Below are 25,759 nucleotides of genomic sequence, written 5' to 3' on the forward strand. Positions count from 1 at the left end.
CTCTGTTTCTCAAAATGGGTGCTAAGCTAATTTATTTATGCATTTTATTGAGAAATAATTGACATATAACATAATATTGTTTCATGTGTATAATGTAATTCTTTAATATTTGCATATATTACAAAACGATTACCTGTGTTTACCACAGTAAACATCCATCACCATGTATATTACAATTTTTTTCTCGTCATGAGAACTTTTTAGATCTACTCTCTATGCAATTTTCAAATCTGTACTACATACAGTATTATTAACTATATGTTACAGTCCCATGCTATATGTTGCAGTCCCATGACTTATTAATTTTATAACTGGAAATTTATAGCTTTTGACCCTCTTCACTCATTTTGTCAACCCTTTACTCTCTGGGAACTACTAATCTGTTCTCTGTATCTATGAACTCAATTTTGTTTTATTTTGGATTCCACATGTAAGTGAAAGGTATGGTATTTACCTTTCTCTCTCTGACTTTTCACTTAGCATAATACTCTTCAGGTCCATTTATGTTTCTACAAATAGCAAAGATTCCTTCTTTTTGATGGCTGAATAATATTCTATTGTATATATATTCCACATTTCTTTATTCATTCATCTATCATTGGATACTTGGTTGTTTCCATGTCTTGGCTATTATAAATGTTTCGATAAATATAAGGGTACCTGTATCTTTTCGAATTAGTGTTTTCATTTTCTTTGAATAAATATCTGGAAGTGGAACTGGTGGATCATGTAACAATCTATTTTAAGTGAGTAACAATTCAAGTTTGAATACATTCTAAAGATCTGCATTTTCATTACTCTTCCAAATATTTTGTTTTTGATGTCACATTTTACATCTTTAAATCTCGTGTGTCTTTTAACTAATTATTGTAGTCATAGTTTTTACTACCGTTTTCTTTTAATCTTCATAATCACTTTAAGTAATTTGCTGCCTTTACTATGTTCATTTGTACCAGTGAAATTTACTTTCATGTGTGTTCTTGTTATTAATTAGCACCTTTTCTTTTCAACTTAAAGAAGTCCCTTAACATTTTTTTTTGTAGGTCCAGTTTAGTAGTGATGAACTCCTTTAGCATTTGTTCACCTGGAAAACTCTTCATATCTCAATTCTGAATAATGTTGCTAAGTTTTCTTTCTTTCAGAATTTTAAATATATCATGCTACTCCCTTCTGAATTGCAGTTTCTGTTTAAAAATATGCTGCTAGTTTTATATGAGTTGCCCTGTATGTAACAAGTTGTTTTACTCTTGCTGTTTTCAAGATTCTCTCCTTATCTTTAACTTCTGACATTTTAATTATACTGTATCTTAATATGGGCCTCTTTGGGTTCCTCTTACTTAGAACTGTGATTCCTGTATCTGAATGTCTGTCCGTTCCCTTTCCCAGGTAGGGAAGTGGTCAACTATTATTTTTTTAAATAAGTTTTCTGTCTCTTTCTCTCTCTTCCTCCTGAGATCCCTGTAATGCAAATGTTAGCCTGCTTGACTTTGTCACACATGCCCCTTAAGTATCTTCACTTCATTCTTTTTTTCCTGCAATAATTGAGTGAATTTCACTGCTGTGTCTTCAAGTTCACTGTTCCATTTTTCTATTTCATCTAGTCTACTGTTTAATTACTATAGTATATTGTTCACTTCAGTTAATGTATTCTTTAGCTTCTGTTACTTCTGCTTGTAACTTTCTTATATTCCTTCCTTCCTTCCTTCCTTCCTTCCTTCCTTCCTTCCTTCCTTCCTTCCTTCCTTCCTTCCTTCCTTCCTTCCTTCCTCTCTGTCTCTGTCTCTGTCTCTGTCTCTCTGTCTCCTCTCTCCCTCTCTCCCTTTCTCTCTTCGCCACCCCCGCTCCCCCCTTTCTTTCTTTCTTTCAGTTCTCACTGTCCATCCATTCTTCTTCTGAGTTTGGTGAGCATCTTTATAACTGTTACTTTAAATTCTTTATCAGGTATGTTACTTTTATTAAAATTTGATTTTGTTCCTTTGTTTCTTCATTATGCTTAATTCTCTTTGTTGGTTTTCATGCATTAGGTAAAACAGCCACCTCTCATAGTCTTTATATTAATGACTTGAGGGTTTAATAATAGCTATTGAAAAATAAAATTATGACATAAATTTTTGTTTATAAATAGTCGTATGTCTTGCTTTCATGAAATTGCATATCATATGAGAATTTCAAAGCTTATTTGCCCCAATATTTTGTTTTTAATAGAAGTGGCCAACAGATTTTATAATCTTTTGTATATTCCTTAAATGATTTCTTTAGAATGAAAAATATCATGTATTTAAATATAGTTCTATAATATTAGTTATGTTAGTTTCAGGTGCACAATATAGTGATTTAACATTTCTATACCGTATAGTGTGATTACCCCACTAATTCTCATAATCATCTGTCACTATGCAAACTTCTCACAATATTATTGACTGTATTCTCCACGTTTTTTCACCCACCCCTGCCATCATCCTCCTCTCTGGAAACCATGCCTTTGGTCTCTATTCTATGAGTCTGGTTTTGTTTTGTTTTGTTTTGTTTTGTTTTAAAGATTCCATATATAAGTGAAATCACTTAAGGGGCATATGTGTTCATTTTCCTCTGACTTATTTCACTTAACATAATACCCTCTAGGTCCATCCATGTTGTCACAAATGGCAGGATTTCATTCTTTTTTATTGCTGCATAATATTACATTGTGTATGTATGTATATACCACATCTTCTTTATCAATTCATCTATCTGTGAACACCTAGGTTACTTCCATATCTTGGCTATTGTAAATAATGCAATGAACAGAAGAGTGCATATATCTTTTTGGGTTAGTGTTTTCAGTTACTTCAGATACATACACAGAAATGGAATTTCTAGGTTGTATAATGTAGTGTGTTTTGGGGGGAATCTCCATTTTGTTTTCCGTAGTGGCTGCACCAATTTGCAGTCCCACAATCAGTGTACAAGGTTCTCTTTTCTCTACATTCTCACCAGCATGTTTCTTGTTGACTTTTAATAGCCATTCTGACTGGTGTGAGGTGATATCTCATTGTGGTTTTGATTTGCATTTCCTTGATGATTAGTGATGTGGAGCATATTTTCACATTTCTGTTGGCCATTGTATGTCTTCTTTGGAGGAATGTTCTGTCAGGTCCTCTGCTCATTTTTTTTGATCTTTTGTTTGTTTGTTTTTGAATTGTATGAGTTCTTGTATATTTTGAATATTAACCTGTAATCAGATCTATGCAAATATATTCTCCCATTATGTTGTCTTTGTGTTTTATTGATGGTTTTATTCACTGTGCAGAAGCTTTATAGTTTAAGTCCCATTTATGTTTGCTTTGTTTCCCTTGCTTGAGGGGACTTATTGAAAACGATATTACTCAGACTGATGTCAGTTTACTAACTGTGTTTTCTTTTATGATTTAAGGCCTTACACTTGACTGTAATCTATTTTAAGTGTACTTTCGTATATGGTATAAATGGTATAATAGTGTGGTCCACTTTCATTTTTATATGTGTGTCTGTACAATTTTCACATCACTTGTTGTAGAGATTGTTGTTTCTTCACTGTATATTCTTGCCTACTTTGTCATAGGTTAGTTGACAATATAAGCAAGAGGTTATTTCTAGGCTCTCTATTTTGTTCCATTGACCAATGTGTCTATTTTTGTGCCAGTGCCATACTGTTTTTATTATTATAAATTTGTAGTAAAGTTTGAAATAAGCGAGTGGTATTCCAGCCTCTCCTACACTCTTCTTTCTGGGCCTTCTTTCTTTCACTGATGTGTGGACATTTATCAGCCACTTTTTAGGTTTTTGTTTCAGTGAAGTTTTTTTCATATGTAGCTGTAGATTCTGTGTGTTCATGGAAGGAGGTGAGTTCAGAATCATCCTACATTGCCATCTTAAATTGGAACCTCCTAAGCTCATTTACTTTTAGTGATAATAACTTTTTTTATGATGTGAATATGGTAATAAGTTCAGCTTTGGCCATACCACACAAATTGTGATTTATAATGCTTTATTTTTAATTGCTGTTTTGCTATTACATAATTTTATGACCTTGTAGATACTTAGAATGCTTTTTAATTTTAAGTGTTTAGACTTTTTGTTTTAAATCTTTGTAATTTTAGTTTCATTATATGGCAGTCAGATATTGGCCAGTGAAATTTCTATTTGAAATAACGATTCTTCTATAAGAGCACAACTTGCAGTAATGGGTTAACAAAAAATAATTTCTTTATAGTTCAGTATACACCAACTTTTAAGAGTAAAGCTTTAACATTTCTCATTATTATCTAAGAATAAATAATAATTGTAGAAAAAAATAGCTACATAAGCGAGAAATAGAAATTACCATGGTTAACAGTTTAGTCTCAGTATTAATGGTTAGTATTTTAATTTATTTAATATTGAGTTATATTCCATTCATTATAATTGTTTTTATAGTAATTCAAAGAACATCAGAAAGGTTATCTATCCATCCACCTATCCATATACGTACATATTTATCTATGTTAAATTCAACCTTCCAGTTTGTTCGAATCTGTCATATTCTTCTTACATGTCTACTTAATTTTCTATATATTTAAACAGTTTACCTCTATGCAGAAGAAAAATATTGTATAAAATTGGGTTAGGTCGCAGATAATTTATTTGAAGTCATCATAGAAGCTTCAAGAGTAGTAATGTAAGATATCCACAAGTAAAATTAAAAGCACAGTATAACTATTCGTGGCAATGGAAGCAGTAGGTGTTAACATTTATGAAGTGCTTCCTATGTTCTAGACACTCTCCTAAGTGGTTCATATACTCCCTGAATCCTCATAAAAAACACCGAGGCTAAAGGTTTCAATTCTTCCTTTCATTTTCTCTGTAGCTACTAAGTTCTCTTAACTAATTCTCTCACATCCCATTTCATGCTTATTCCTTTTGTTCCACTGGCCTTAGCATATTCTAGGCTCTCAGCTTCCTAGATCTAAATTATTAAAAATATCTCCAAACTAGCCTCTCCATCTATCATCCAATTTGTCCTACACATTTTTGCCAGCTATTTTTCCTTACAAGCCACAACACATATCACTCCTTTGTCAGAAAATTCTCAATGATTCTTTCTCTGGATGGAGTCCAAAAACTCAAGTGCAGCAAATTGATTTCCCATCATTTTAAAACATGAACCTTCTCTCTTTCTTTGCCCATTACTGCTCCTTTATTTAAGCTATGTCTCTCTGTCGGCAATGCCCTTTCTCTTGCTTGCGCTCTACATTCTTCCTGTAAGCTCTGCTGCAGTTTGATCATCTTCAAAAGCCTCCCTAGGCAAACTTAGCTTTTTTCTAGACTCTGTAGGTTATAATGACCCTACTACTCACTGTCCTGAGTGTATGGTTTGGTGGTACATTTGTTTTACTTTTTCTTGAAAAGTTTGTAGTTCATTTTATACCTGGTAGTATTCATAGCAACTTTTCTAGTTGCTGATGACTATCTTATTACATAAAGAACATGAAAAGCATTCAAATTTTATTTAGATATAAAAATTGCTAACAGGTCCTCTTATTTCTATAAATAGTTGACTCCAAATATTTTTACATGACTATTGTCTCCCTTGCTTTATTGCTGGCTAAATGAGTAGGCTCAAAGATCTCACAGAAGGACACTAGATCATTCCACATTCACATATGTATAAAGAATTAGCAGCAATGAGACTAAAAACTGATGTTGAGTTTGTTGCTTTCATCTGACTCATTTTAGACTTTGCTTTATGAACTCTTGGTTACCTGCATAACTAATTGAAGTACAGTAAGAAGATATGGTGAAAAGTACTTTAAGATGGTCTAATCAGAGTGACAAAGGCAGGAGCGTGTAGCTGTTTGCTGGTCTATTTTCATTGGCAGCTTTCTATCAATGTCCATACCTGCCAGTCAGAAGTTCATACATTAGGATTCCCAGTGACCAATAGTCGGCTGAAATGTCATGGCCTTTGTTCAAGATGATCTCTGGGGCTACATACTCTGGAGTCCCACAAAAAGTCCATGTTTTCTTTCCAAATCCTATTTTCTTTGCAAAGCCAAAATCAACCTTACAAGGAGAAAAAAATAAGATATTTCAAGCCATTTACGATTAAGTTTAAAAGCAGAAGGTACTTTGCTGATGAATACTGATGATAAAATAAAGACAGGTATAAGTTAATATAGTACTGTCTTCTAAAAGGAGACATCTATATTTCAAATCAATAAGATTTCCTTGACCAAACGTGGTTTCAGTGGGAAAAGTTGAAACCTGAGTAGAGGATGAAATTCACATCATTAAAAACAAAGGCAAACATTTCCTTTTGAAAATACTTTCCATTTTTCTTTCATTTACGCCAATGGAGGTTGGGACATAATTTCTCCTTTACTCAAAAAATTTAAAAGACCAGTTGCACCTACGTGACATATTTTTCCCTAAATATACATGATTTCTGCTAGATTTGATGAAGTTGACAATTTATATAGTATTAATCAAAATGCCACTTTGCTGTTGAAGGGGCTGAGTAACAAATTATTGGACCAATGTCTTTGCTGAATACAAACAGATAAAATGGAAATGTTTCCTTTGTTTTTCTAGACACCTTTTGAAGAAGGAGCCTCAAATGAGGAAAATCTATTTTTTTCTATAACAGTTTGGCTGAGAATATAAATAATTAATTGCTATTTATTTGATTTCTTTGAAAACTACATGCTGAACAAAAATACTAAAAGTTAAAAATAATCAGGCATTGAGAGATTCAAAGTCACAAAAGTTGTGCATTTTAAAATAAGAGAACTTCTCTCTACACTAAATCTTTAGAGCTCTTGACTATTTTTTAAAAACTATTCTTATTAGCACTACTACTATTAACATGGTCTGGATAACATTGCCTTCAAAGCTCACTTTTATCCATTTACATTATTCTCGAATCTAAGATATTAAAATAATTTATAGTTTTCTCTAATGTAAATATTCTCTTTGGAAGGTAGAAGGCCATGTGATCACATGATGACAAGCATGAGTACACTGAAACATATTTGGACAGGATATTATTAATTCAAACCCAGCAAATTTAATTTCTCTTAACTTTTGCATATTAATTTTTGCATAACTTGAAAAAATAATTAGTTGAAAATAGTAACATTAAAACTTGCTTTTAAGAAAAGTTATGTAAAAAGCAAATACAATTTTAATGTTAGCAACTTAACACAGCTTAATAAGTCAATATTTTAAAACTTCAGGACAGAAACCATGTGTGATACACACTGACCAGTTTGGCATAACCTCGGTGATCTAGGATGAGATTTTCTGGCTTGAGGTCTCTGTAAATGATGCCTTTGGAATGCAGATAGGCAAAAGCTTCCACCACACATGCTGTGTAAAATCTGGTTGTAGAATCTTCAAATGAACCTCTGAGATATAGAGAATAAAATAAAAAGTTCATAAGAAATTAAATTTTCTAATAAGGTTTTATTTCTTACAATATATTTCCATGCCAAAATTTCACCCCCATCAACCAATATCCTAATGGGCAAATGCCATATGATTGCCACTGCATTGAATTTTCAAAGGCATCTGAGGATTAAGTCAAGGAATTTTTTGCCCTTATGAATAAGATAATTCAATTTAACATCCTAAAAACAATTAAGACGAGATCAACAACACACTGTTTTGTGTATTTGGTGGTTTCCTCTAAACAGACCACTATGTAAAAAGGCACAGATACAGCTGTGGGCAGAAAGTGACAAATCTTATGTTGGAGCTTGTCTACCAAGGGGTGATTTTTAAAGAGGAGTTTATGGGTTTAGTTATATTTATTCTTTGAGGACTTGTTTTTGAATGTTTTAAAATAATACAAATGTGGTTCATGGAAATGTGATTAAAAGTTAATGTTTTCAAAGAGCCACTTTGGAAATGAGTTGTGAATCTACTGATACAATTATATCACAAGATAGCTATTCTGTGTTTGGATCTGTCAGCAAGACAAATAATATTATTACCTACAATGCTACCTTCTTATTAGAAAGAAAAGATGGAGTTAAAAGATAATTAGAAAGAAAAAATTGGATGGGAAAGTTTATTAGTAAACTTAACTATGTTTAGCAAGAAAACTCTTGATCTCTCTTGTGTGTTCATTTAATGAAATAATAATAAAGACAAAACAACCACCAACACCAAAAAAAACCCCTTAGCATCCAGGGTTAACTCCTTGGTTCTAGGCCAGACCTTTATACTTTTTTTTTTTCTTTCATGAAATTCCTTAAAAAGATAAACTTCGTTTCTCTCTTTCCCTATTAGTAAACATAATTTAATCATTTCTTGGTTAGTCAAGAACTATATGGTGTTAACATCAGCTCTTGAGTTGTTAAGATGTAACATTAGACAACACTCATGCAGTTTAGGTCGTGTACAACAAATTTATGAGAATGGCTGATACCAGTTTGCACTTGGTGACATTTTCTTTTTTTTCAATACCAAGGAGTAAAGTCTAACAAAGTGGAAAGTGGAATATGGCTGTTATTTTACATAATTAATCAGTGAATCCAAGGCTACAGCAGCTCCCTTTCAGGTTATTTTTTAGAAATGTATAGTGTCTTCCAGAAAGGTATAGTTTTCATTTCAACTACTAATGTCCTCTGAGTTGTCATTGAAATAATTAGCTCTTTCCAAAAGAAATATGTTTCTTTTGAAATATAATTTGTGGCATGATGATATCTCCTCCTCAACTATAATTATTGGGAATCTAGTATCTCTTTTCAACAATATCTGAATGGAAAAATTGTGAATTAAGAAAAAATTCCTTTAAGAATTGCATTTTTATTGGGAAATGAATGATATACTTAATGCTGCAATTGCCTTTTGACTTGGAGCTAGCTACCTTTCAGAGCTCATGCTATATCACCCTGTGTATTGGGATTGGGGTAGTACGTTTAAGGCCCTTTCTTCCTTACCCTTAGTTATCTTTGTCTATCAATCAAGAGCAGCATATTTCTTTTAATTGGAGATATTATTTTTCTTAGATAGTAAGCATCTATAACAAATCAGTATAGATCTATCTAAAATATAGCAAGCTATTACATATAATAGAAAATAGATCATTAGCATAAAGCTTTAACTATTTGAACACTGTATATGACCTCACTCCTCCTCAATGGACAATGTTGCAAAGCCCAAACAGAACAAAACAGTACACAGAATAGAGCCTTGTCTTATTAAAGTAAGATATGTAGTGTGAAATAAGAAAATTGATTACTTCCTTATAATAGGACTAATTATGATTTGGATGGGCATTTTTGAAAGCCTACAATTTTTTTTTTTTTTTTTTTTTAAGTGAGGCAACCCTTGGTTGACCTCACAGATTGCAAGGACCTTGTCAGCTTACAATCTCTTATTTTTATTTTTACTTTTTATGCCTACAGTACCTGGTCTTCCTAGGTGGTCTCCCATCTAAGTACTAACCAGGCCCGACCCTGCTTAGCTTTTGAGATCAGACCAGATTTGGCTGTTCAGGGTAGCATGGCTGTAGACCTACAAATTCTTGATTACTATGGAAGAGATAATTTCTGCAGTTGTGCCTTTGAGTAACATATCTGTTTCCCTTAATAATCAGTTGTTAATGGAACCAAATGGATAAATGCATTATTAATGTTGTAAGGAGAATAAACATGTGAGAGATCAATTTTTCATGAAATCTCTGCTGAATGGTATTCATATTTATACTCTAAATAAACTAATCATTAGCAGTGAAATGAAAAATCTTAATACACCTCAAATTCATCAGAGAAAACTATAGACTAAGAATATGAACTCTGAAGCAACAAACTTTGGCTCAAGTCTGGGTTTCCTTATAATGAAACTATATCTCTCTGTCTCAGTGTTCTCTGAAAAATTAAGCTAATAATAGAAACTATCTCATTGGGTTGTCATGGGCATACATGAATTGATGCATGTATTTAGAATAAGTGCCTAGTATACAACTGGTACTCAGTAAATAGCCATTATATTTGAGCACTAAAAAACTCTTATTTAGCCACAGCAACTTAATCTAGGAAAACTGACTGATATAGGACAGGTTTAAAGGCTTCTGGGGATTGGAGAGGGAGTTTGCAACACTAATTATCACTGTAATTGAAGTATTTGCTACTTTTCACTGCCAAGGCTCACTGTTGTGAGTCAACTCTGAAGACTCTTCTAATCTCTGTTCCTTTCACTTTCAGTCAAAACCCTCCTTTTTTCATCAGTAAGTGAACAGACCACAAATTACATACCTTTGAGTCTTCAGTTCTTGACAACCTAGTTTATTTCAAAGTTTTTCTGATCCTGAGCCATTTTGAAATTTACAGGGTTCTAGAAAGCTGGTTTCCATTTTTTTCAACAGATTTATATTAAGAATCTCCTATATAAAAATATATTTGTAACATTTTTAAAAGTAAATGAAAACCTTATCTCAAATCTGTTTCCATGTTTTATGACAAGTCATAACTATATATAAACATAAAATGTTTACCAGCAACAGTTTCATTACTAAACATTTGATGTAGGTAATTTGAGCATTTTAAAATACTCTTTTAGAAAGCAGTCACAAAGCATAGCATTAGGGTGACTCAAAGGAACAATTGCTATTAGAATTGGAAATGACAATGTAAATTTGATCTAAAACATAAATCAAAGCTTATTTTCTCAACAGTTAGAAAGTTGTTTGAATAAATAAATCAATGTCGTATATTAGCTCTTTGAAGCAATAAATTATACCTTGGCAGTTGTGTCATTTCAATTAAAACAGGAATAGGACCTTATACTATTTTTGCTTTAGCTAGGTGGCAGTATATAACAACTATTTGAGATTTAGAAGGTTGTGTATACGTACTGATAGACTCAAATTAAAATTTAAATATAACATTTAATCTACTTGTCATAAACTGAGTCCTGAAAAGGAAGAATGTAACAAAGACAATGTATCTCTCACCAGAAAATGTTTCTTTTTTTCATTGACTAGTAACAACAATCATTAATGTGTATAATAAACATGAAATGTCTGGCAACCTGTGCTGGTGTCTTGCCAACTATAAAGTTAGGAGGGCTAACCTATTATGAAAATAGATTCATTTCCTTGAAATACTCTCAATCTGTACCATCTATTACATATTACCTAAGATTAAATTTAACTCATAATCTTCCTTAGGACTGCCAGTCAAGATGGCAGAGTGGGTATATGTGCTTGCCTTCACCCATAACCACATAAAATTACAACTAAATTATAGAACAACCGACATTGATAACCACCTGAAAACTAGCTGAGCATAAACCCTATAACTAAGGATATAAAAAAGCAGCTACAGTGAGACCAGTAGGAGGGGTAGAAACCAGGAATGGGCTAGTCCTATACCCATATGTGGAAATTAAGAATCAGAAGGAATACCTCAGCTGCAGAGACATCCCCTGAAGAGTGAGTGTTCTCACCCTGACTCCTAGCTACCCATCCTGAATAACAGTGCTTGGAAGAGAAGTTCCCATATATCTGGCTATGAAAATGAATAAGCTTTGTCTCTGAGTAAGACAAAGGGTTGCTGGAGTCTCAGGCATTCCTTTTAAGGGGCCAACAAATTTTTTTACTCACAGACTCATTAGCTTTGGAACCCGGTTCAGGAGAAGCAGCTTGAAGAATACCAGGAAAATACAGGGAGAAACTGAATTGACTGGTTTCAGGGTAAGGAGTGGGGTCCGCTCTCTCTGGGGACAGATGTGCTGGCAGACACCATTGTTCCTTTCACCAAATTGATAACACTAAATAGGAGTTCTCCATTAATCTGGTTAACACTATTTGTTCCACCTTTGTGATTTTCTGAGACCTCGCCCCATCCAATTCACACACCAGGCCCAAGATGCTTCCAGTTGCTCTCCACAGGAGTGGCCTGCCTACGAACTTTCCTAAGAAATCTCAAAAGTCCATAAACCCCAAACAAGTAGCTGCTGGCCTCCGTGTGCTTTGCTTTGTCCCTCTTGCTAAGCAGCCTCAAGCCTGACACTAGCTGTGACCAGTCTCGACTTGATTTTAACTCCCATCAGCTGGCTCCAAGCCTGCCATATGCCGTGGTCAAAAACCTGCCACAAGAGGTAGCTGGCCTTAGTTCACATTGTGGTGCTCACCAAAAGGTCCAAAGCCCGGCAGTAGTGCAGCTGGCCTTTGTTCACAGTATAGTCTTTCCAAAGTGCCTCCAAGTCCAGTACAAGGAGCGATCAACTGTTGTAGCTCCAGCTAGGTGGCCCCAAACTAGACACAAATGGTGCTGATATTGGCCTACATTTGAGCTGTTCCCAAGGGTTTCCCGAACCAACACACATGGTGGCCAGCTTCAGGCCACAACAGGGCACAATCTAACCAGCTTCACAAATGACATGGCACCAGAGCCCAATTAAAATAATTCACATTCTGTGAAGTCAGCCTATGCACAACAGTTTGTCCACTGTAGTCACAGCCAACCCTCATAGCCGGTTAGCCTAAAGGTCAACCACATCCACTGATGTGCCAACAGCAGCCAAGGCTTAACTAGAACAGAAAGGTACACACAACCTAGATAAGGGATGCTCTTGGAGCACCCAGCTCAGGTAAACAGGAAGACTGGGCAACTGGGGCCTCATAGGACACTACATAAGACCACTCTGCCAAGACTGAGAGATATAGCAGATCTAACTTATACATAGAAACAAACACAGGGAGTCAGCCAAAATGAGGAAACAACAAAAAATATATCTCAAATGAAAGAAAAGGACAAAACTCCAGAAAAAAAAATAAACAAAATGGAGGCAAGCAATCTCTCAGATACAGAGTTCAAAATATTGGTTATAAGGATGCTCAAAGAACTTAGGGGAAGAACTAATTAACTCAGTGAGAATTTCAACAAAGAGATATAAATTATAAAAAAGGAACATTCAGAAATGAAGACTATAATCAAAATGAAGAATACATTAGATAGAATCAATAGTAGATTAGATGAAGCAGAGATCAAATCAGTGATCTGAAAGACAAGGTAATGGAAAACATCTAATTAGAAGGAAAAAAAATGAGAATAGTTTAATGGCCCTGTGGGACAACATCAAATATAGCAATATCTGCCTCATAGGGATACCTTTAGAGGGAGAAGAAAGGAACTGAAAACATCCTTGAAGAAATTATGACTAAAAAGTTTCCTAATTTGGCGAAGGAAATAGAATGCAAGCTTAGGAAGCTCAGAGTCCCAGATAAGATACACTCAAAAAGGCCCACACCAAGACACATCATAATTAAAATAGCAAAGGTTAAAGACAATAAGAGAATCTTAAAAGTTGCAAGAGACAAGCAGTTACATACAAAGTTACATATAAGGATATCAGCTGAGTTTTCAACAGAAAGTTTTTAGGCCATAAAGGAGAGGCATAAAATATTCAAAGTGAAGCAAAGTAAAAACCTATACCAAGATTGCTCTACCCAGGAAGCTAACATTTATAATCAAAGGAAAGAGAAAAAGTTAAAGGAATTTATCACCATTAAATCAGTATTACAAAAAAATGTTAAAGGGACTTGTTTAAAAAGAAAAGATTTAAAATATAAAAAAATATAGGAAAGAAAAAACTCACTGACAAAGTCACACAGTAAAAGCAGTGAATCAACCAACTATAAGGAAAGTACAAAGGATAAAAACGAAAGTAGAAAAAAATATGTGTAATTACAATAAAGGGATACACATAAACACATGCAAAAAGTAAAAAATAATGACAAAACCATAAATGTAGAGGGGGTGAGTTAAAATTTTAGTGATTTTAGAATGTATTTGAACTTAAGCAACCACAAACTTGAAATTGACCTCTATAAATATAACTTGGTATATATGAAGCACATAGTAACCACAAAGCAAAAATCTGTAAGCGATATACAAGAAAGAAAGAATAAGGAATCCAAACATAACACCATTGAAACCCAACAACATACAAGAGAGGAGAGCAAGAGAATAAGAAAGGAACAGAGAAGAACTACAAAAAAATAGAAAACAATAAAATGGCAATAACTACATAGCTACAAGAGACAAAGGCATTTTATAATACTAAAGTGATCAATCCAATAAGAGGATATAACTTATAAACATCTATGCATCAAGGTAGGAGCACCTAAATATATAAAGCAAATATTTACAGATATAAAAAGAGAAACAATAATCAGTTGCAGTAGGAGACTTTACTATTCCATTGATATCAATAGATAAATCATTCAGACAGAAAATTAATAAACTGTGGCTTTAAATGCTACATTAGACTAGATGACTTTAATTGACACTTTTAGAGTATTTCACCCAAAACACAGCAGAATATATTTTTTTCAAGTGTCCATAGAACATTTTTTTTCAGGATAGACCACATATTGGCCACAAAACAAGTCTTAATAAATATAAGATTGAAATCATATCAAGCATATTCTGATCACAATGGTATGAAACTAGAAATCAATTACAAGAAAAACTGAAAAATACACAAACATATGGAGGCTAAATAACATGCTGCTAAATAAGGACTGGGTTAACGATAAGATCAAGGATGAAATCAAGATCCCTTGGGACAATGAAAATAAAAACCCAGTGACCTTGAATCTCTGGGACATAGCAAAACAATTCTTAGAGGGATTTTCATAGCAATACAAATGTACCTCAGGTAACAAAAAGAATCTCAAACAATATAACCTTACCCATAAAAGAAATAAAAAAGAAAAACAAAGTCCAAAGTGAGTAAACGCACAAAATAATAAACCTCAGAGTGGAAATAATGAAATAGAGACTAAAAGAAAAAAAAAAAAAAAAAAAGCAGAAAAAGAACAAGAACAAGAAAAAGAAAAATTAATGAAACCAAGAGCTGGTTTTATGAAAAGATAAACAAAATTGATAAATGTTCACCCAGACTCATCAAGAAAAAAAGAGTGTCTAACTAAAAACAAAAGAATAGAAGTAACAACCAACACCACAGAAATACAAAGGATTATACAAGGAATACTATGAGCAATTATATGCCAACAAACTGGACAACTTGAAAAAAAATGGATAAATTCCTAAAAATATAAAGTCTTTAAAGACTGAATCAGGAAGAAACAGAAAATCTGAGCAGACCAATAACTACAAAACACACAAACACATGGTGGCTAAATAACATACTACATAATGAATGAGTTAATGACAAGATCAAGGATGAAATCAAGATTCCTTAATACAAATGAAAATAAAAACTCGGATCTCTGGGACATAGCCAAAGCAGTTGAATCAATAATTAAACAAAATGAATCAGTAATCAGAAACTTCAACAAACAAAAGTTCTGGTCCAGATGCTTTCACAGAATTTTACTGAATATTTGAAGAAAAAGTAATTCTTGTTGTTCTGAAACTATTCCACAAAATTGAAGAGGGATGTCATCTAAACTCATTTTACAAGGCTAGCATTACCTTGATACTGAAACCAAAAACTCTACCAAAAAGAAAAAATATATATATATAATATATATGTAATATATAATATATATATAAACATGTATATATTTGTGGTTATATGTATATATACATACACACACATATATATATGTTTGTATATACACACAGATGCTAATATTTCTGATAAACATAGATGCAAAATCTTTAACAAAATACTAGCAAATGGAATTCAGCAATATGTTATAAAGATCATACATCATGATCAATTAACGTGATACACTGCATAATCAAAATGAAGGATAAATATCAAATGATCATATAAATAGATGTAGAAAAAGTATTTGACAAAATCTAACATCCATTTTGAAAAATACTCTCAGCAAAGTAGAGATAGAGTAAATATACCTTAAAATAATAAAGGCTACATATAGTAAACCCACAGCAAACATCATAGTCCACAGTAAAAAGGTGAAAATTTTTTCTTTAAGATCAGGAACAAGACAAGAATGTCCACTTTCACCACTTTTACTTAATATAATGTTGGATGTCCTGGCCACAGCAATCAGACAAGGAAGAGAAATAAAAGGCAGCAGATTTGAAAATAATTTATAAAACTGTCATTGTTTACAGATAACATGATACTTTATAGAGAGAATCCTACAGAGTTTACAAAAAAAAAAAAACTGTTGGAAACAGTTTTTAAATGAATTCAGTAAAGTAGAACACAAAATAAATATTCAGAAATTGATTGCATTTTATATACAAATAATGAACTATCAGAAAGAGAAATTAAAAAAACAATTCCATTTACAATTGCATCAACAAGAATAAAATACCTAGGAATAAATTTAACTAATGAGATAAAAAAAAAGCTGTATTCTGAACACTATATGACATTGAAGAAAGAAACTGAAGAAAGGAATTGAAGAAAGAAGATACAAATAAATGGAGGCTGTTCAGGCTCATGGATAGGAAGAATTAACATCATTAAAATGTCCATATTAACCAAAGAAATCTATAGGTTTAATGCAATCCCTATCAAAATATCAATAACATTTTTCACAGAACTCAAACAAATAATCCTCAAATTTGTATAGAGCCACAAAAGATCCTCATTAGCCAAAGTAATTTTGAGAAATAAAAACAAAGTTGGAGGTATCGCCCTAATTTCAAACTATACTAGAAGACTACAATATCAAAACAGCATGGTACTAGCATAAAAACAGTCATATAGATCAATGGAACAGAACAAAGCACCCAGAAATAAACCCACATCTATATGATCAATTGATCTATAATGAAGAAGGCAAAAATATACAATGGGGTCAAGACAAAGACAATCTCTTCAATAAATGGTGTTGGGATAACTGGACATATACAATTGAAATAATAATAAAACTAGACCACTTTTTCACACCATATGTAAGAATAACTCAAAATGGATTAAAGACTTAAATGTAATACCCAAAACCATACAACTCCTGAAGAAAACATAGGCAATAAATTCTTTGACATCACTCTTAGCTCTCTCTATATATAATTTGCGTATGTCTCCTTGGGCAATGGAAAAAAGGAAAAAATTAAAAAGTGGGAATACATCAAATTAAAAAGATTTTGCATAGTGAAGGAAACCATCAACAAAATGAAAAGACAACCTAGTGAACGGGAGAAGATATTCACCAATGATGCACCCAATAAGGGATTATTATCCAAAGTATATAAGAAACTTATACAACTTAACATCAAAAAAACAAATACTCCAATTAAAAAATGGGCAGAGGACCCGAACAGACATCTTCCAAAGAGGACATACAAATGGCCAATAGACATAATGAAAAGATGCTCGATGTTATTAATCATCAAAGAAATGCAAATTAAAAGCACAATAAAGTATCACCTCACATATGTCAGAATGACTGTTATCAATAAATCAATAAACAAGTGTCAAGAATGTGGAGAAAGAAGGAACCCTCACGCTTTGTTGGTGGGATTGTAAACTGGTGTAGACACTATGGAAAACAGTATGGAGATTCCTCAAAAAATTAAACATAGAACTACCATATGACCCAGCAACCCAACTTCTGGGTATTTATCTGAAGAACTCCAAAACATTAATATGAAAAGATATAAGCATCCTATGTTCATTGCAGCATTATTTACAATATCCAAGATATCAAAGCAACCTAAGTGTCCATCAGTAGACAATTAGATAAAGAAAATGTGGTATATATACACAATAGAATATTACTCAGCCCTAAAAAATCTTGCCATTTGAGACAACATGGGTGGACCTAGAGAGTATTACACTAAGTGAAATAAGTCAGATAGAGAAAGACAAATGTCATATGACTGCACTGATATGTGGAATATAAAAAATAAATAAATAAATAAAAATAAATGAGGAAACAACCCAGACAAGCTCATAGACACAGAGAACAAACTGTTGGTTGCCAGATGGGAGGGGAGTTGGCGGGATAGGTGAAAGGATTAAGAAATACAAACTGGCAGTTATAAAAATAGTTATGAGGAGGTAACATACATGATAGGGAATATAGTCAATAAAACAGTAATAACTGTATTATGTCAGTTGGGTACTTGACTCATTGGGGTGATCACTTTGTAAATTTTACAAATGTCTAATCACTATGGTATATACTTGACACAAATATAATACTGTATTTCAACTTTAATTGAAAAATTTTAAAAATTCAATAAATAATAATTACATTTCATGAGATAGCTGGAATCAATGAAAATGAACATAGAAAGTCACTCACTGGCCTATAAAACACATCTAGGAAAACACATGACCAAAAGTGATATGTGCATGATTTGAAAATTATGGTTTCTAAAAAAAAGTTTAAGATATTCAGTAGGAAAAATTAACATGCACATTATATAATTTTAATTTAGTAAATAGTTGAATGTTAAATTATATTAGAATATGTATTATATACTAATAGTAATATGTAATATGTAAATACTTAAATACATAATATTTTTATATTAACCACTTATATTTCTAGGAAAGTTGCAGGGGTTGACAATTCTTTAAATGTTATAGGGGAAAGGTGATTAAGATATAGTTTGTAACAACCTATTCCAAATAACAGAACAGAATTTGAGGAAAAAATGCTAGAGATTGGAAGATAAAACACAATATTTAATAAACTGGTAAATAATTATAACAATATTTCATTGCTATAGTTCATATCTCAAAGATAAAAAATATTTACTAGTCTTCAAATTCTGTTTGTATATATGGCATCATTTAAATTCATCTCCACAACAACAAATACAAACTTCTGTTTTCCTTTTCTATGCTGATGAGAAGAATGTGAGAGGCAGGAATTGGTCCTCTCAGCTAAGTGAGAGAGGGAGAATGTCTTGTTACTTGGAGACTTCCTGAGCTAAATCTCTGAGGCTCAGAAGTATTATCATCAGTAAAGAATAAGGTCACCCGAGCCTCTCTTAAAATTAACCCAAATACATTTCCTTTATGCTTTCAGAATAGGTTTTCCCTTACTGCTTCTTTCCTGGAGCACAAAAAGAAAATTGAATGACTTGAACAATATCGGTTGGTTTGACTACGAATATTTTCACAGACACTGTGCCTAATACCATATTTTTATTTTCTCTTGGTATTTTTTTTTTGTTTCTTTCTAACAATTAACCTTTAGGATTTCTAGCCTCAATTTAAACAGTGAGAAAGCTAGTCAGTGGCAATATTAATTGGAGCCTACATGTCCAAAACTATGCTTTCCCCCAGCAATTTCTTAAGTGCAAAAATAAAAGTTTCAGAATAAAAACAATAAGGCTACATGTATGTATATAAGAAAGTTGGCAGAAGATAATGGATTCTGAGGTGATTTCATATATAACAGTTCCATTGCTTTTAATGTTGAGGCTTCTTCTGCCTTGCAGAATCTTTAGGAAGGATGATGGTAGCTGCTATTCTCCAGATCATGCCTCCTTTGGAGTGTTACATATACTGGGGAGACCGAGCTACTGTGTACCTGAAACCCAAGGATAACAGAAGATGGGAAAACAGAAAGGATCAAAAAGAAGCCTGGTGGAGGTAGAAAAAGGATTGTCCATTAATATTTTGCCTCTATCTATTTCTCTCAAGATAAGCTACCCTGACAAATCAAAATAAATCTCACTCAGAAGCCTTGGCTGCCATCTATGAACCAACAAAATACAAACTCAAGCTAAAAACGGAAAAATAGGAAATGTTTTCTTTCAAAAATAAGTTGAAATTTGAGCTATGTAAGGTTGCTGCCTCATCAGTGGATCTTAGATCAATTTTTATTATTGTTTGTTGTTATTTGGTTAAAGAGTTAATAGAAGTTTAAAATAACTGTTTCTCTCCTTACGTGGCTTACTGTTGCTTTCATGTTTACTTTCAACTGTAAATCTTCCCCTATTCTAATTAAAAGAAAGTAGAGAATAGATTTCAAATAAATTAGTGGATTGAAAGGTCAGGTCAAAAACGATATAGTAGAGTCACATTAGGATAAAACAGACATTAACTCATAAATCAGAATATTAATTTTGTTTAACATCCTGTAAATTTTTAGAACTGAGAACACATCTGTATCCCCAGCCTCTATCACAATGCCTGTTATATAATTTGTATCCAAATATTAACTAATAATGTAATAATATGCTATAATAGCTTAGTACAGATGTTAACCCTGTCCCCTAATGTCAAGATGATGCATTCTCTTGTATGCTTCTTTACCTTAAACTTAAGAAATTAAACACAATATCAATGTAATAGGGCAAAAAGAAAAATCCATTTGACACAGACAAGTGAGGCAATGAGAATAAAAGACCTGAAAGGGTAATGTCTACAGAGATAAGAAGGTGCCATAAGAACACAGAAATGAGTCTTTAAATCAATAGCTTATAAAGAACTATTTGTTCTATTGTGGGATAGCTACAGAGTAACAAATGATCAAAAATAGCCTGGCTTTCTGGGAACATCAAGGCTGTCTATAGTAGAGTTTCAGAAAGATGTTACCCAATGAATAAGAATGTGAGGGGTGAAATGATAACAACAACAAAAGATACCCAAAGCTGAATGTTCCAAGAAAGAAGGATGACTCTTGAATATTATTAGATCATTAACAGGAAATGATCAAAAGATCATTCACAGGAAAAGACAATTGTGGTCTTTTTTTTTTTTTTTAAGTAAACATTTAGAGTTGATAATGATTTCCCAAGACATTTTATTGAATAAATTTTAAGAAAAAAGATTATTTGCTAGTTAAATAGGAGATGGAAAATTAATTTTGTATAATTAAAAGAAACAAATGAGCACTAACCATGAGAACTTTACTTTCCCTGAAAGGACAAAAAGAAGTAAATCTAAATTAGAATGTTTATATGAAATAGTGCTTATAAATGGCTTCATTTTTTTCCCTAAGACCAACGAAGGCCTAAAAGTGATGGCTGGAAACTTTTGTCAATTTTGAAACCAAAGAGTAATGTAAAGGTAGAGTAACAAGTTACATTGGAATAAATTCTGCATCAGGAAAGGCTGACTGACCATCTGGAGAACAAATAGAGCAATGAAACTGATAGTTAATCTAGATCGCAACTATAAAATAACTAATTCTCTTTATATTATAGCAATGAGTTGTTTGATTCATCAGAATTAAGTTAAATTAAGGTCTGTATAATATACTTCACTAGGTAACATTTTTATGGAGGAGTAAGCCTATATCAATAGTTATAAATTTGAAATGGAGTTAATTTATAGTAAATCATACGTGTATAATGGGTTGTGCCCCATATTTACTTTACATTTTGAAACATAAGGATATGTAAAATGCAAACATAACTTTTACACTTCATAATAGTTGACTCTCTTTTCAGACTATCACATCCGACTATGTTTTTAGAGACATGATAGAAACGTCTTAAAACTCCTACCTATCCCTGAGAATGGTCCAGAGCTCTCCACCTAGGCAAGCTTCCATCAACATATACAAATATTTGCTGTCCTTAAATGTTCTGTATAGTCTGTGAATTGCAAACAAGAAAACAAAGGTTATAAATATTATTGTCTTTTAAAAGCATATAAATGTTTTGAGTACCATAATTACAGCATTATTATTGATTTGCCAAGCTTAAAATTTTATTAAAAAATGAGAGATAGCTGAATTTACAAATAGGGAAAAAGAGGCAATGAAAGGCTCAGAACTAAGACAACACACTGTAGGGGGCTAGTCTCTATTTTGAAGTGGTTTAATCCCAATGATTATGGACCAAGAGGGCTTCTTAAGATTCCTCCAATTCCAATTTGGCTGATGTTTCAAGCATGAACTTGAGCAATATTTAGTTGTTAAGAACATGCAATGTATATAGATATAAAACTAGGTTATGCTTTACAAATATAGCCATGAAATTTGTGTGCTGTTCACTTAAGTCCATATTATATCCTGTTTTCAGCAAGTGACACAAGCAAATTAACTAGAAAAGCTTCTTCTGCCTATATACATTAAAAAAACCCTCCTCATTATACTCTTATTAGTGCTCTGAAAATACTGAGATGGAATAGTCATTTTATTTTTTAAAACCTTTTAAAAATATTCAAATGCTAAAGGTAAAATAGTTTGATTTTTGATATTTCTTTTTTAGGCATCAGGGGTCTATGCAGTTTGGGAGTAATAGAGAAGATACAAATGAAACTAGACATTCTAGGAAAAATATTTTCTTTTCCCAGAATCTGCTACTCTTAAAAAAATAGAACCAAAACTTTCATAATTTTTTTTTTTAGGTGAACAAAACTTTTAAAAAATCTGATTTAAAAAATGTGTTTTGTAAATGAATTGTGTAATGGTGAGTGCAAGTGGCAAAAAGATTTGCAGTTAACTTCCACTTGGAGTTGGTGATGTCGGTCCCCGGGGGCAGGATCTTTACCTCACTATGAAGTCAGAATGAGCTCCCTGCATGATCTGCTTCTCTGAGCGGATGTGCTCTTGCTGTCTTGTATCCACGATGTGGCGTTTCTTGAGAATCTTCATGGCAAAGGTTTTGGATTCTTCACTTTTCAACTGGACCTTAAAGACGGCAGAAAGGATTAGGTATTTACAAGCCTGTAGAGTTAATAGAACAAAATGCATTCCTATCTCCAAATATAAAGGTACATGGAACACTTAAATTGACAGCCCAATCACCACCTGAGTCACACAGTAAATCCTTATTGAAACTGGATTTAAAATCCAAGACTCACAACTATTGTCTAATCTTATTCTGCTGGATCAGATGAATTTTAATTTAACTGGATTCCCAGTTAATTTTGTGCGCAGTTGAATTAGAAGAGGGGAAATGTATTTGATTTTCATTATTTATGTCATTTCATATGCGTTTGCACATACTTTATAGTTTTTCTCCTATCAAAAAAAGTAGAAATAAAAACTAACTTCTCCAACTATACTTCAAGCGAGTGTAGCAAAGGTAGGATCATATGAGCTTTTAGCTCTTCCTCCTTAGTCCTAGTCTGGAAACATTTATAAAGTTATAAAATCCTGACAGACCATTGTCTCTGTTAAGACTGCAAAAGTATGCAGTTATTCTCTTCTTACCTCCCAGTCTTTCCCTTCCTTCCAGTTAAAAAGAAGAAAATAATGTAATAAGATTCCTTCCAAGAGATTTTAAATGAAAACTTTTTTTTTTCTTCTCAATTATGCACGATGGCTTCAATTCTTTCAAACCTCAACTCTTACTCCTTAGGTATATTAATTTGAAAGATCTAAGCTGTGACTTGATGTCCCCAAAGCTTCCATGCATCTGTCCTAGCCCTATGATGCTCCCAGCTGCTCTAGATTCCTCAGTTGGGATGTTGGTCTATGTTCACTGTTTAACCAAAAATTTCAACATTGTAATTTGAACATGGAAAAAAAAAGAAATAATAGAGCTAATCACTAAATAGCAATATGAAAGCATTATTATGTAGTGCTTTCCAGCAACAGAATCCTGAAATAATACCACACAGCCCATGTTACTTAGAACTAATTAAAGCCCTGAGGAAATAACAAGACAAGCTTTCTGCTTTTTAGCTGAAGTATTGCTGTCCCCTCTTTAGTTGTGAATTGTTTATGCTTCATCTGCAGGGATGGCAAAGTGACTTGTTCATATACACATGTACAGATTAAATTCAATCTGAGAGGACATTAACGTGGCAAGTTCCTTTGAAAAGAATATGAGGATACTTCAAATAAATGAGCCTCAGTTTGCTACCAGCACTTGTGAATGCATATGACAGGTTAAAGAGAAATATAGATAATCTGAAAATGCCTTAAAGGCACTCTATTCTTTAAAATGAAAGATTAGTGTGAAACTCTTTAAAATGAAAGATTAGTGTGATACAAATGAATTTAGTGCAGTTTATAATAAAACAAAATGTGTAAATCCACTTCTAAAAGAAATTTGGAATGATAGGATGGATGGAATGAAAAATGAGCCGTGTTACTCGAAAATTCAAAGGAGAATAAATAAAATCTTATTCCTTCTGTAGAGCCTTAGTTAAATGACTAAAGACTTGTATAGTTCACTCAGCTAATGTAAAAACATTCTCTTCAGTGATAATACACATAATTATTATGCACAGGTAAGAAGAAAGAGCTCAGCATTTAGGGTCACAGGTCTGGACTTGAATCTTGATTTCATTTAAGGTCTCTCTCAGTCTCTTGGGCCAGTTGCTTAACTGCTCTGAGCCCCAGTTCTTGCTGAGTGTAACACCAGCTACTGTGCAGAGTTATTGTGACCTTAAATGAGAAAGTGCCACTGAATGGACATTCACTGATGATCTCTTGTCTTTCAAACAAAGCCAGATAACAAACATGCCATTTATCTGCTCAAAACCCTCAAGTGGCTGGCCATCTCACTCATAGTAAAGACAAAGCTGTTAAAAAGGCCTACAAGATCCTAAACCATCTGGACCCCTGCTACCCATGGGCTTCAGTTCCCCTTTACTCACTCTGTTGGGGTCACAATGGCCACCTTGCTGCTTCTTGAGTATACTAAGTAAGCTCTTGCGTCAGGCTATTTGCATGCGCTATTCTTCTGCCTGAATATTCTCTCACAGTTATCCCTGGGACTCACCCTCTCAGTTCCCTAAGTTCTTTGCTCAAATGTTTCTTAATCAGAGAGTCTCTCCTCACACCAGTCAACATAAAAGAGGACCCGCCCACTTCTCCCTTCCCTTTTTGTGTTCTCTATAGTTTTCATCTCAAGCTAATACACTAAGTATTTTCTCGATTACTCATTTAGTATCTGTGTCCTCTCACTAGTCAGTAAGCAACCTGAGATTGGCTATTCTTTTGTTCACTGTGTCTGACAGAAAATAAATGCTCATGAAATACTTGTTGACTAAGTGAATCAAAGAAAGAATGAAATAAACCATGACAATTTATCACTGGCAAAGCTACAACAGAGCTGACATGTAAGTTCCACACAGTATCTCTGAGTTTAACAGGAGACAAGTCAGGGAAGCTACAATGATAAGCATGTAGTATCGGGTCTTTTTCTTCTTTCCAAAAGTGCCTGTAATTAGGCATGAGAGGGAAAAATCTGTCTGAATTGAAGGAAGTTTTACTTTTACAGAGAAAGAAAAAGCAACATTATTATTCTGACTTAATTAATTCTTTGGATATGACAAACTAATATGCCCGCATAGTCAGAAGGAGCCAACTTACTATATTCATAAAAAAAAGCGAATTTTTAAAAGTGTACAGAAAGCTTCTGTTCTACAAACTAGTCTCAGATTGTATTCTTCAACGCTTCCTAACAAAAAAAAAAATTGCTAATTCATACATGAGAATTACTTTTCTGTGTGTAATAGTACTATAAATTTTAGGCAAACATAACTATAATCTTAGAAAAACTATTTTTTTCTGTTCCTAAAATCTCTTTTCTTACTAGTTATCCACAATTTTATTTCTCAGCTTCCTCTCTGTATTAAATAATAACAGCCAATGTTTTATCTTCCTTAGTCAATATCTAAAAACTTAAGAATGAACCACAGCATCTGGTTTGTTCCACAGGATACACAACAGAGGAGAGCACAGGGGGCTTGTCACAGCCTATATTACACAGGTCCGAATGACACAGAGAACGCAAAGGACAAATTATGAGTTTATCAGAGACATAAGAGTTGGAAAGCTTTTCAGCCATGAGGCACAGACGCACGGCACTGTTTTACAACTTTATGGTAAAGATATCTAATTTCCTAAATAACCACTAAGTTATATATATGGTTGGGTATACTGTTGTTGTTGTTGTTGTTTGTTGTTTTCCCCAGAACTAAAGAGCAC

At 33.0% G+C, this 25,759-nt stretch overlaps 1 protein-coding gene and 1 pseudogene across 5 annotated transcripts in view; both read right to left on the reverse strand.

The window, feature by feature from the left end:
• Nucleotides 1-25,759, reverse strand: part of PRKG1 (protein kinase cGMP-dependent 1) — a 1,094,018-nt gene that overhangs the window by 10,486 nt on the left and 1,057,773 nt on the right. For all 5 annotated transcript variants that reach the window (XM_016154345.2, XM_016154344.2, XM_036223586.1 and 2 more), the window contains 4 exons: nucleotides 22,365-22,504; nucleotides 21,375-21,464; nucleotides 7,262-7,403; nucleotides 5,897-6,060 (listed from right to left, as the gene is read on the reverse strand). In XM_016154345.2, the coding sequence (XP_016009831.1) occupies nucleotides 5,897-6,060; nucleotides 7,262-7,403; nucleotides 21,375-21,464; nucleotides 22,365-22,504 (536 nt within the window). The remainder of the gene's footprint in view (nucleotides 1-5,896; nucleotides 6,061-7,261; nucleotides 7,404-21,374; nucleotides 21,465-22,364; nucleotides 22,505-25,759) is intronic.
• LOC118604172 lies at nucleotides 9,402-9,519 on the reverse strand (annotated as a pseudogene).

This window comes from Rousettus aegyptiacus, unplaced genomic scaffold (assembly GCF_014176215.1).
Source record: "Rousettus aegyptiacus isolate mRouAeg1 unplaced genomic scaffold, mRouAeg1.p scaffold_m13_p_6, whole genome shotgun sequence".
NCBI lineage: Eukaryota > Metazoa > Chordata > Mammalia > Chiroptera > Pteropodidae > Rousettus > Rousettus aegyptiacus.